At 52.2% G+C, this 13,596-nt stretch overlaps 1 protein-coding gene across 1 annotated transcript in view; it reads right to left on the minus strand.

Annotated features, from left to right (window-relative positions):
• Nucleotides 1–6,202: 6,202 nt before the first annotated feature.
• The window catches only part of LOC133359448 (leucine-rich repeat, immunoglobulin-like domain and transmembrane domain-containing protein 3), a 28,584-nt gene continuing 21,190 nt past the window's right edge, over nt 6,203–13,596 (minus strand). The window contains exon 10 of the mRNA XM_061577857.1: nt 6,203–6,735. Coding sequence (XP_061433841.1) covers nt 6,575–6,735 — 161 coding nt within the window. The 3' untranslated portion in view covers nt 6,203–6,574. The remainder of the gene's footprint in view (nt 6,736–13,596) is intronic.

A 13,596-nucleotide genomic window follows, 5' to 3' on the forward strand; every position in this document is an offset into this window, starting at 1 on the left:
GCATAGACCGCAATACCTGCAGTCATAATGCAAACAAAAAACATAACTGATAATGTATGCACTGTCCTTGAAGTTGATTGGTCCACACCCGAGACAGCTTTCCTTAGAGCCTAGTCTCACATGGGTTGGACCAGATGGCGCCTTTTGGCGCCTTTTGGCGTCATCTGGTCCAACACCATGTGAGACTGGGCTCTAAGGAAAGCTGTCTCGGGTGTGGACCAATCAACTTCAAGGACAGTGCATACATTATCAGAGTTATGTTTTTTGTTTGCATTATGACTGCAGGTATTGTGGTCTATGCAAACATGACTCCTTGTAAAAAGGTGTCAGTTTTGTTGCCAGATAGAAGGGTAAAAAACCAATTATCAGCTTGAAAGCATTTAGCGTGGGGCCCTTGAAAGTGCGGGGCCCGTAGTATATGTCGCTACTTTTGCTGCTAGGGGCCGTCCATTTTGGACGATTTTTGACCCCCCCCCCCCCTCGTCACACGGCGTCACAAAAGTCAGACCCCCCCCCTCAAATATGACGTCACAAAGCTCTGCCCCCCCCCCCCAAAAAAAAAACATTTCCATTTTGAAAATAAACATACTTCAAATCACTTTAAACTATTGTCATTGTAGTGCGTATTTAATGTGGCGCTGCACTCTGATGTTGTAGGAGAAAACACGCATTAAAAAGGCGTTGGAAAGCTGAAATTTAGCATTAAATTCACTTGAAAATATTCAACGTCTAACTAAAACTGCAGATGTTCAGAATATTATTTAGAAATTCTCTTAAAATTATAAAATATTGAAAGTAATTATAACTATAAAAAAATACTTGAAACTTTGTAGTAGAACGAAGCAAAATGGAGAGTAGAATTATAACAATCACATTCATTTTTCGATTTAAAGCTTTCCTGACTGCAGGGATTCATCTTCTTGGTTCTTTTGGTAAAGTCACATCGAAGGGAAGTAATAAAATAATAAAAATAAAACATAATAAAACAATTCTCACGACGTTTCGGCCACAACGCAAGCAGCCGTCCTCATGTGAAACCAGGTCTGTCGAGGCGGCAGCGTCTGAATGAAACAGCACACGTGCTTGGAGCATATATATAAGCTGGGTTGGAAGGGGGGAAAAGAGCGCCTTGACAAAAGAATATGCATATCTAGAGGCATTTAGCATATTTATGGGAAATGCAGGTATGTGATTAATACTACTTCCCTTCTACGTGACTTTACCGAAAGAACCAAGAAGATGAATCACATTCATTCCACAGAATGAAAAGCCCTGGTAGAATCATTAGAATCAAAATGTTTAATAACAGTCATTCAAAAATTTTACAAAATGTATGCTTCTCCATTCTCCCAAGAAGAAGCAAAATGCTCCTTCATGGAATAAATCAAAGGTGAACTTAGTAAATTTAAATAATCAAATAGTTAATAATGAAAATTAATCAAAATTAGTGTTGTTATAACAACTCTATTTAATTCATATTTATTTAAAGTTAAGTCACGGAGGTACCTATGTGACTTAACCGAAAAAAAACAGTCACGAAAACTTCAAATCTAGAATTAAAGTTGCGCATTTTGATGTGACGTCACATTTCTCAAACCCCCCTCGTCACACATCGTCACAAATGCATGACCCCCCTCCCCCCCCCCCCTTTGGTGCGTGACGTCATTTATGGACGGCTCCTGGGCGTCACAAACATGTTATTGGAATCATGAGTTTTGCCTGCATGGTATATGTATGTGCATGTACGTTGAACTTCTTTCGTACCGTAAGTAGCCAACCGTGCGAATCGTATCTTTTGTATAGTATAGTGTATAGTAGTTTGTATTGTACAGTGAAGTGTTTAATAGTGTGTATTGTATAGTTTAGTGTACAGTAGTGTGTATTGTACAGTGTAGTGTATAGTGTGTATTGTACAGTGTAGTGTATTGTGTAGTGTAGTATATAGTAGTCTGTATAGTAGTGTATTGTACAGTGTATAGTGGTGTGTATTGTACAGTGTAGTGTTTAATAGTGTGTATTGTATAGTTTAGTGTACAGTAGTGTGTATTGTACAGTGTAGTGTTAGTAATTTTTGTATTGTGTCGTGTAGTATATAGTAGTCTGTAGTGTAGTGTATTGTACAGTGTAGTGTATAGTGTGTATTGTACGGTGTAGTGTATTGTGTAGTGCAGTATATAGTAGTCTGTATTGTAGTGTATTGTACAGTGTATCTATGTATGTTGAATCTCCGGCACCGTACATAGCCAACCATGCTAATCAAGAGGTGCATATCCATGCCGCAGGCTGCTAAGAATCTCAAGAGAGCTAAGAGAGATGCACACACATATATAAAGATAAAGATCCCCCGTATAGCCTGAACAGACTGTAGGGGCAAGTGCTGTTAGCGAGCACCTATGAAGGCCGGAACGGTACACGAGGGGGTGGGTGGCCAGCACCACGCCCGACCGCCTTTGTCTCCCTAGTGGCGATGTTTACACACTGCACCAGGTACTCATTTAAGGCTGAGTCGACCTAGGGGAGGCCCAGGACCGGTTCAGATAATCGACACTGGTGTTAGCCGTGAGCGGGAATCGAACCCGGGTCGCCAGGTTCATAGCGCAGCGCGCTAACCGCTACACTACCGCTCCCCACACACATATATGCACACGCACGCACACGCACGTGGGATATATTATCAAACACGGGGCCTCTTAATTCACGGGGAATATAAACAAGCTAAGATGGAACAGATGGTGTGTGTGTGTGCATCTCTCATACACGCACAGACAGGAACAAATACATTAGACTCGATTATCTGCGTGCGGTTTTTCCGATTTGCGGATTAACCATGCACCTGAGATTTTGACATGTATATAATTCATGGATGTTCCCTTAAGCCATAATTAATAGTATAAAAACAGTTACACATTGTTGTTCTTGGAAATGTTTATTACAAGTCACATGCTTAAACCGAACAAATGTGTGTCTCTGGTTAATCAGAAATCCACGTGATCGTCTCTACAATTCAGTCATTGCAATATCTTTACAACAGTGGGCGAAGTTTCATTGATTTTGATTGGCATGTCTCTGCTGTCCACTGAGTGGGCAGGATTCTTCACTGAGAATGCACCTCATCGATTGGTCGATCGTTAGTATTCGTTCTAAATCAAAAGAGTATCACTCGAAATCGTTAGTTGTGCTTAATTTTTCGTGATTTATCCTTCATCTTTATTTAGTTAGATTTTTCATTTACGACACTGTGCGATGGCAGAGAAACGGAAGTGCTGTTGTTTTAACTTGAAATCAGATGGCAGTTCTGTGAAACAAAATCAATACATTCTTTACCACAAATACGTCTTTTGTTAATGAACAAACAAAATTTTCCTCACTTAAACATAATTCATACCTATTTTAGTGGTTTTTGGCATAGAGAGACCTGCGGAAAATGGTTATATTCTTGGATTATCCCTGACGTTTGAATTGTCCGCGGCCATCCGACACCGTCATTAGCGCGGATAATCGAGAGTCCGACTGTATATGAGAACGTTTCTAGACAACTCATTGACCACACACAGGCTGAATACCTGCTACATAAGCAGCAACATTGGTTCAGCACAAGCAACAACACTGTGGACCGGGTTTCGACATTCAGTCTCTCGTCATCAGCAGCAGCAGCAGCAGAGTCAGCCTTTGCTTGAACAAATGTTGGTGAACTGCCCAGATGTTTATAGGCAAGGGCCGGTTTCAACATTCAGTGTCTCATCAGCAGCAGACTCATGATTTAGCTTGAACAAATGCTAGTGAACTGCCCAGATGTTGTATAGGCAAGATGTGTTTGGTGGGTGAGTCCACAATGGCCGTGTCAGTGGGTGGGTTCACGATGGCCATATTGGTGGGTGGGTTTTACGATGGCCGTGTTGGTAGATGGGGTTCACGATGGCCATGTCGGTGGGTGGGTTTTTCCATGGCTGTGTCGTTGGGCGGGTTCACGATGGTTGTATCGATGGGTGGGGTTCACGATGGCCGTGTTGGTGGGTGGGGTTCACGATGGTTGTATCGATGGGTGGGGTTCACGATGGCCATGTCACTGGGTGGGGTTCACGATGGCCGTGTTGGTGGGTGGGGTTCACAATGGCCGTGTCACTGAGTGAGGTTCACGATGGCCGTGTTGGTGGGTGGGTTCACGATGGCCGTGTCACTGGGTGGGGTTCACAATGGCCGTGTCGGTGGGTGGGTTCACGATGGCCATGTCGGCTGGTGGGATCGCAATGGCTGAAAATGTAATTTTCTGACAGAGTTCCCACGACGTAGAGAAAAACGTCAGACATCAGAGAGAGGCAGCCAAGGCAACTACATCGCCAGGTGTGCAGAATGTCATGGGTTCGATCCCCATCCTGACGCCTACTGTATATTTGGAGTTTGTATGTTCGCCCCATGGTCACAGGGATTTTTCTCCGGGTCCTTCGGTACTTCTGTAATTAAGGACTTCGCCACGCACTGCTTGGTCTCCGTCACTCTTTATTCGGGTCAACACCCGCACCCCGCTGGTCCCGACACCAGACCAGCTGCTCCTCGCGACGCGCTCTGCACGTGTTCTTCCGTCAGTCTTTCGCGCTCCCGCCCGCTCCGCACACCGCTGGCCGACGGTGTGCCGAAGCTCCTGCAGCCACGTGGCTGATGGCGCGGATCCCCTCCGGCCACCCAACGTGGTCCCGCTTCTTCACTCCAACAACTGACCCGGAGCCCTTCCGGGCTCCCACCTATATCCCCTTCACCACGTGACCCTGTCTCCTCCCTCACACCACGCCCTTCCGAACCTTCCAGATCTGGCCTCCCCATCGTGCCCTGCTGGCTCCGCCCCTAGGTTCCGCCCCCACTCACCTCGCTTCCGATTGGACCCGAGGTGAGCGGGGACCTTCACATACACCCCCATACTGGCTCCGCCCCCCAATACCCTGGGCCGTATGATTGGCCCAAAGGCTATCCGCGAACCCCGCTTACGCTCGCATTACACTTCCTTCGACGTTTATAATCAACATCACGCGTTTAGAATTTCCACACCATGATGACGATAAGCCACTTTGTTGAGCTATCATTTATGATGGCTAAGTCGCTTCTGAACAAGAGCTACATAGCCTGGTAAAATACAAAGTTAAGTTTAGTTTGGGTGTGACTCGATACACCCCCAGTGCCCTGGGGTGCACACTCATAAAGCTATGTAGCCGAGTGTGGGCCTTACTACCTGGTAAAATAAAAATAAATTAGCCAGAAAGTGGCTCCCCTCCCCTCCCCCCACCATCTCAGCACAGTTACTTGAGGTTGGAGCCGCCATTCCATCCTCCTGCTCCCCCTCCTCCCTCCATCTCCTCTTCCTACTTCCATTCTCCTCCCCCACCCCCTCCCCCATCCCCCACCTTCCCCAACCACATCTCAGCACAGGTACTCGAGGTTGGAACTGTCACTCCTCGCGCTGAGCCCCGAGGTGACGCTCGTGCAGGTGCTCAGCAGCCGGCTCCTCTCCCCCGCCCCTCCGCTGCCTTCCCTCCCATCCCTCCTCCCCCCCCGCCGCCCACCCCCGACGGCCCTGTGCTCCCGTCTGGCAGGCCGCAGGGACTCAAAGCGCACGTACGACTCCTTGGTAAGCTCCTCCTGGCGGCCACAGGACGCCGACGGGCCACCGCGCTCCCAGCACAGCCGGAATGACGAGGGACGGCCTCCTCCGGCTCCTCCAGCTCCTCCACCTACTCCACCACCTCCTCCTTGGCGTGAGGAGGAGGAGGACAATGACGAGGAGGAGGAAGAGGAGGAGAAGAAGAGGAAGGAGGAGGAGCGGCGGTTGAGGCGAGCACAGGCCACGGCCGCGGCCGCCAGGAGGGCGGCGGCGACCAGGAGGGTGGCGCACGCGGCCAACGTGGCCCACGCCGACTCGTCGCCACCACCGCCGCGAGGGCCCTCCTCAGGGAGGTTATCGTCACCACCACTGGGGCCCTCCGGCTGCTGCTGTCCGGGGTCTCCTTTGGGTGGCCTCCGTTGATCGTCGCCACCGCCGCCTCCACCCTGGCTCCTCCCCTCCGTCATCGCTGGCTTCCCATCGTTTAATTCTTCTTCGTTGTTGTCACTATTGTTATTGGGAGGAGTGCTGATACCACCACCGCTACCAACAGTGCTACCACCACGACCACCGCCACCACCGGGCACCTCCTCCTGCCCCCGACTTGCATCTGCCTCCCCGCGATTTCCCACCGTTTCCTCCGGACTCCTCTCTCCTCGCTCGTCCCGCTCCATTCCAGTCCTTCCTCCTTCCTTCTCTCCATCCCCAACTCCCGGTCTTACACCCTTGGTACCATTCCCCTTGCTACCAATCCCCATGCTACTGATCTCCTTGCTACCAATCCCCGTGCTATTGATCCCCTTGTTGCCACCGATGATCCCCGTCTCCTCTCCTGCCAGAAAGGCGACGCACGAAGAATCTCCTCCACGCACCCTCTCGGTCCCCTCGTTCTCCCCACCCGGGGGGCTCCAGGGCCTGACGCAGGCCTCGTAGGCCTCGCCCGGGGCCAGGCCTCGGAGGAGCAGGCGGGAAACCTCCTCAGGGTCACCGCCAGAGGAGGAAGGGCCGGGGAGCCAGGCGACATCCCGGGGTGCCGAGTCGCCCCAGCTCAGCGACACTGCCCAACCAAGGCGGTTGGACCAGGAGCGGGCCGATGGAGCGGCTTGGCGGGAGCCCGCCGTCAGGAAGTCGCCGACGTTCACTTCCTGCGTGGTGACAGCAGAGCGGGGCAGGGGGGGGTCATGGAGTTGGTGGTAGTGGTAGAGATGGTGGAGGTAGGGATGGTGGTATGGTGAGGGAGGTAGTCATGGAGGTGGTGGTGCAGGAGGTGGTGGAGGTGGTGGTAGTGATGGTAGTGGTAGTGAGGGTGGTGGAGGTAGTGATGGTGGTGGTAGAGGTAGTGATGGTGATGGTGGAGTTAGTGATCGAGGTGGTCGTGATGGTGATGGTGATAGTGGTGGAGGTGGTAGAGGTGGTGGTGGTGTCCGGAAAATAGAACCCCCTACCTCCTCGGTAGTGCTGCACAGTAACGCTGTGGTGGATGCGAGTAATGCCATGGGAGGAACGGCCATTTCCAATCTGCTTTTCGCCTCATGGTGCTCGTAGCCACCACAGCGGCCAATGGGGGCTCTGGATGGGTGCAAGGGGCTATTAACCCCTCCACCTTCAACCTAAGTACCACTAAACTATGTCTAACATATCTAACCAAGCTTGTACTAAAGGCACCAGGGGGACAGGCGTTTGTGAGGTCTCCTGGCCAAACCCCATTAAGCGCAGCCAGGAGACTGAACCCGCACCCCCGGGGTTCCTCCAGAAACGGAAAAAGCAACTCCGAATGTTCACTGTGGAGGGGAGGCTGCCAATCCTCTGTCGCCTGGATCTCTGAGGCATTCAGGAGGTCCGGTGGACTGGCTCTGGCTCCAGCCACCATGAGGCGTGGACAGTCCTCTACTCGGGGAAGGCAACTGCCACACAACAGGAAGTGACTCTTCTTCTGAACAAAATAATGAAGGGGACGTGGGAGCGTGGTGGTGAGGTGTGGGAAGCTGTAAGCCCCGGGCTACTGTGGGCTCACCTCCCCATCAAAAAGAGGTGAGGAATGGTGGTGGTTGCTTATGTTCCCACTGAAGATCAACATCAGTGCATGGGAGCATATAAGGCCGATGAGTCAGACACCTATAACCTCCTGTCACAGGTGCTAGTTAATGTGGCCCCTCGGGATCGAGTCATCCTGTTAGGTGACTTTAATGTCTGAGTAGGTCATGACGCAGGCACCTGGGCTGAAATGATTGGAAGACATGGCCAGATCAGCTAGACTTCTGTGCAGTGCATGGGCTTGTAATGATCAAGATGCTATTCCAGCATCGACACATCTACACAACATCATGGATACATTCCGGGTCCAAGCAAGAACATCTACTCGACTATATAGTGGCGGAACAGCGGATGCAGGCCCATGTATTTGAAAACAGGACCTACCGTGTAGCTGATCTGCTGCCCACTGACCATTGCCTTGTCATCTGTAAGATGCGCCTGCCATTATTTCACTCCGGTGGTGGGTGTCCCTCTAGGACCCCAATCAAACCCACAGTGGCCTCCTCTCAGCTAGCTGAGGATAGTTGCAAGCAGGAATTTCAACATTGCTTGCGGCTGGGGTTGGCATCGTCCACCCCCCCTTTTGATGCCGAGTGGAAATGAGTGAGGTTCAGGACTGTGGATCGTGCAGCTGTAATGGCTGCATTTGGGTATGCGATCAAGACCTCCCCATAGACCCTGGTTGAGGGAGCAGATTTTCTGGTGGGTCGTCTACAAATCCAACATAGGAGAATGAGGAGGCTTACCCAAGCATTTGCTCAGAGATTCGGAGAGCCGTGCGGAACTGGAAGGATGAGTAGTGGGCACGGGTTGCTGAGGAGATTGAATCTGTCTCAGTAGCCCGCAATCACAAATCACGATTTTATTCCATCTAAAGTAGCTTGGATCTCCTCACCTTTCACCATCCTTAAGGGAAAGAATGGCAATACGATCTCCAACCCCCAGGAGCATTTCCATGAGTTCTTGGGAGGAGGATAAATCCCTCAACCAAAATAACATCATCAGGCAAGATGGGAATAACCCTGCTGGGGCTGCCGTGCCTCAAATATTGGAAGAAGTAGTCACCCCCTGTGAGTGGTGACGTCACGGCAAACGGCGGATGTTGTTGGTGGTGGTGATGATAATGGTGGTGATGGTGATGGTGGTAGAGCAGAGGAGGCACTGAAGCATGTGGAGGGGAGTAGAGTGAGATGAAAGGGGAGAGTGTGAAGAGAGTAGAGTGAGATGAGAAGGTAGGAGAGTGTGTGGAGTGGAGTGAGAGGCGAGAGAGAGAGAGAGGGGAGTAGAGTCAGATGAGAGTAGAGAGTTAGAAGGGAAGTTCAGTGAGATGAGAGGAGAGAGGGAGGAGAGAGCGTGGAGGGGAGTGAGTGTGGAGAAGCCACTTGCCTCCTCTCTCCGTCTCCCCACGCCCCCCACATCTGCCCTGCCCCCTACTCCCCGCTCGTCCCCGTCGGTCGCCCAGTCCAGGAGCACGCTGAAGGGGTCCCCCCTGGGCACCCCCCCGGCGTCCATCCCCTCGGACTCCCTGAGCAGACGCAGCAGCGGTGGCCGGCTGAACCGCCCGGGGCTTCCCTCACCCCGAGAGGCATCCCCACGAGTCCCTTCTCTGGACCCAGCTCCCTCTGACATCCCAACGGTCCCCGTGTCTGTGGAGGGGATGCAGTTGGGGGGTTCAGTCAGGGAGTCTGGGATACTGGGGATCTAGCGGCCTCCGAAGAGGGACCACGTCCTGGAAAAGGGAGACCCCACTAGCTGAGCTATCCCCTTCCTTTTGGGGGTCCCTTCTCACCCAATTAATCACCGACTTATTTCACTCACCTAGCCACGCATGCACTGACTCATCTACTCACCTAGCCAATCACCCAGCAACTCACTCACTGACTCATCTACTCAACTAGTCACTCACCCACCTACTCATCCACTCACCTAGCTACTCACCCACCTACTCATCCACTCACCTAGCTACTCACCCACTGACTCATCCACTCACCGACACCTACCACCCCTCCTCACTACCACCCCTCCACACTACCACTCCTCCCCACTACCCACTACCACCCCTCCCCACTACCACCCACTACCACCCTTCCCCACTGCCACCCCTCTCCACTACCACCCCGTTCCACTACCACCCCTCCCCACTACCACCCCTCCCCACTACCACCCAATACCACCCCTCCCCACTACCATTCACTACCACCCCTCCTAACTACCGCCCATTACCTCGCCACTACCACCCCTCCCCACTCCCCACACCCACCCCTCCCCACTACCATCCACTACCACCCCTCCTCACTACCATTACCCACCCTCCCCACTACCACTACCCACCCTCCCAACTACTACCCCTCCCCACTACCATCCACTACCACCGCTTCCCAATACCATCCACTACCACCCATCCCCACTACCACACCTCCCCCCACCATAGCTGCGAGGAGGAGGAGGAGGTGGAGGAGGTGAGGCAGTGGTGGTGAGGACTCCGACCACGCGGAGTGAGATCATGGCGTCTTCCGTCCCGGCCATGTTGCGCGCACGGCACAGGTAGACGCCCGCATCGCCGTAGGAGACCACGGGCAGAGAGAGCACAGACCAGCGGGAGCCGCTATCCGGAGACTCCTGGATCACTGAGAGAGCCAGAGTGAGAGAGTTGGTTTAGAGAGAGAGATGGTTCAGAGAGAGAGAGAGAGACTTTGGACTTTTAAACCACTTTTCTTGCTGCCAGCAGCAATAGCTCTGGAGCCGCTTTCGATACGGGATCACCAACATCGAGTACAGCACATCACAATTGCAACCCGCGGCACATGCGCCACACCGCCACGTGCAATGCAAGCACTGCATCATCACGCACGTAGCCTGCGAAAGTTAACTAGTTAAAACGTAAAAATCAGTGAACCGTTTGTGTTGGTTCAGAGGGCTTGACCAGGCCCCCACCATACAAGGAATACACGCGCTTCCCGGCATAGGAATGGTACGTGCGCTCTAGCCTGAGCCGTGCCTTGAGCAGACCCCTCAACATCTCCACCAACGAGCAGCCATCGTCCGTGTCACCTCGCAGTTTTTTTTTGTCAGGTCTTGTAAACTGCCATCTTTGCTTGGGTGCAGACGAAGTTTACGATATTGTGGCGCTTATTTGCCAGGTAAGGCACCCCATATGTGAACCAGCTCTTGTTAAAAGGCACCTCTAGCTTTCTAAAGATGGATCCCAAACTCCAGAACATTGGGTTGAACCGTGGATACCCCAAGTACTGGTGGGCCAGATCCTCCTTCGCACCACAGAACGCACAAAAATCTAATGACCCTGGGCCTATTCTGCTGAGCCACACTGCCGAAGGCAGCGTCCCAGTGTGCCAACCTCTACTGGAGGTCCCCGCAGCATTTGGCTATGGGGCTTGTACAGGTTCTTTCACTGGGGGGCGGCCTCGATCAGGGGAGAGAAATTGCCTCTCCATTTCATGTCTGGTAGGATGGCCAGGTTCTTGAAAATGTAGTGTCTTGACACAGCACATATAGAGCGCTTTCTTTGGGGCGCTCTTGAGGGCCACGTCCTTGCAGTCTTCAAGCTTGAGCAGCTTTCCTGAGTCACAGCGCCCGGGAGGCTAGGTGCTGGAAAAGTACAACTCCGAGCGCCTCCAGCTTAAGCCTCAGCTCCCACATTGCTGCAAGCACTTCCCGCAACAGCTTCTCTCCAGCGAGCATGGAGCGGAGCCCCGCAGTGCTACTGATCTCGGCCATGGTCTTCCACTTGCAATGGTGGTTGTGGCTCTTCCCGAGGTCGCTGACCATCCGCACCCCTGGCGAGGTGAAACGGAGGGCTAGAGTTCTCTCCCCTCTGATTCCTTTGAAGAGGCAATTGCAAAACAAGTGTTTGTGCAGGAAATGTCGGAGGGCACAGTGCGGACACGCCCTGCTCCATTCAAGGCTCCGCCATTAATTAAAAAGGCTCTGGTAATACCCTTGCAGCCTCGTGTAGTCGACCAGGGCCACGTCCAACAGGAAGAGCTCCCTCCCGTACCCCAGGCACCCCCCCGCTCCCCGCGTCTCTCAGCAGGCTGAGGGCCGGGGACTTCCAGGGTAGCTCCTCCCGTTCATAGAGCAGCCACCTCACAGTCTGAAGCTCATCACTCTGGCAGAGACATCCACCAGGCCCTGTCCGCCCTTGCCCACACAAAGTGGGTGAGTGACCGGTTTGCTCTCGTGAATAGCCAGTCCGGGGGCTGGAGGGCTTTGGCCTTATGCCACAGCACAGAAGCTGCCAGCTTATTCGGTATGAGCACTCGCCCGCTTAAGGATATCAGTGGAGCGAGGCATGCCCAAGACAGCAATTTAGCCTCAATTGTGTTTACCAATTCGGTCCAATTATTTTGGGAGACGTGGTTTCCCCTGTTAAATTCCTAGGTATTTGATCCCTTTGGCCTGCCAATTGACTCCTCCTGGGAAGAGCACATAATGCACGGCACACTGTGACCCTAAACACAGAGAGCCTCACACTTCGGCCAGTTAACCTTGGCACTAGAAGCCTTCTCGTAGACTGTCACTGCCCGGCAGAATGCGGTGACGTCCTGCGAGTCCTTTCATAGTGGCGTGGAGCTCCTTGGGGGTGACAAGGCTTTCCAGACGCTCACTCTCAGGGTCCCCTTGGTTAGGGCCTCGTCTAGCAGTTCCTGGACAGCCTCGTCATGTATGCCTTCGGTAGTGAATAAAAAAATATAATTCTCTCGCAATCTTAGCGATGTTCCCCTCAGCTGCGGCTGTTTCTCCCTTTGGGGTTTGTAAGCTTAAAATGTTGTTGTGCACAGGTTTGTTTTGTAATCGAAAGAAATATTTGGAAGGAGAGGTCATGTATGACAAGTTTGTGTTCTGGGATGAGCTCAGCTCCACCCCGAGCAGAGGCAAGCTCGCTCTGTAGGTGCTGTACCACCTCCTTCTTGGTGGTGGCGTGCTGGCTCAGAGAGCCCCTGACCTGTGCCTTTTTGTTTTACCACCATTGCTGGCTAGAGCTGAAGCTGCTTTTGTTGGACACCCAGTGAGCCCAACAGGAAAGTTACGTCTGCCCTCTGCTCGTCGAGAAAGCGACAGACCCAGTGCCACCTTTTGTCGCTGCGAGCACTGTTGCAGTTCAGACTGGCTATCTTGACACCCGAAGCCATGGCAGTAGGTGTTGGCAGTGGCTGCGGGCGATCATTTCGGTAGGGAAGAGCTCTTCCTCTTCTTTTTTTGCACCAACGCACGTCGCCGGCATTGGAGTGGCGCAGCGTGCTCCAGTCGAAGCCGCCCCTTGCCCAGGCCACTGAAATATCGGCACCACAGAGCAGCCGTCAGTGTCGCCTCGCGGCATCTTTTTTCCTGGTCTTGTAAACCGCCATCTTTGGCTTGGGAAACAGATGAAGTTTGCAACATCGTGGTGCTTATTAGCCAGGTAAGGCACTCCCAACCCCACGTATATGAAACTGCTCTTGTAAAAATGCACCTTCAGCCTCCTCAAAAATGGACCCCAAAAGACGGAACATTGGGGTTGAGCCGCGCGCAAGTACTGGCTGGGCTAGACCTTCCCTGGCACCGCAGAACGCACGCACAGAGTCTGGTGCCCCTCGGGAGATTCGGCTGAGCCACACGGCCGATGGCACCGTCCGAGACAGCGAGAGGTGGGTTAGAGAGAAAGAGACAGTGAGGGAAGGGTTAGAGAGATATACAGTGAGCGAGAGAGATGGGTTACAGAGAGAACCAACCAGCGGTGTATAGCATAGTGTGTAACGTAGTGTATAGTGTATTGTAGTGCATAGTGTAGTGTATTGTAGTGTACAGCGTAGTGTATAATGTATTGTAGTATATAGCGTAGTGTATAATATATTGTAGTGTATAGCGTAGTGTAAAATGTAATGTATAGCGTATATATTATATTGTTTATAGCATAGTGTATTGCCTAGTGTATAATGTAATGTAGTGCATAGTGTAGAGTCTTGTGTAGTGTA

The sequence above is a fragment of the Lethenteron reissneri genome, chromosome 65, assembly GCF_015708825.2.
Source record: "Lethenteron reissneri isolate LAM-NWPU_2019-01 chromosome 65, ASM1570882v1, whole genome shotgun sequence".
Classification (NCBI taxonomy): Eukaryota; Metazoa; Chordata; class Hyperoartia; order Petromyzontiformes; family Petromyzontidae; genus Lethenteron; species Lethenteron reissneri.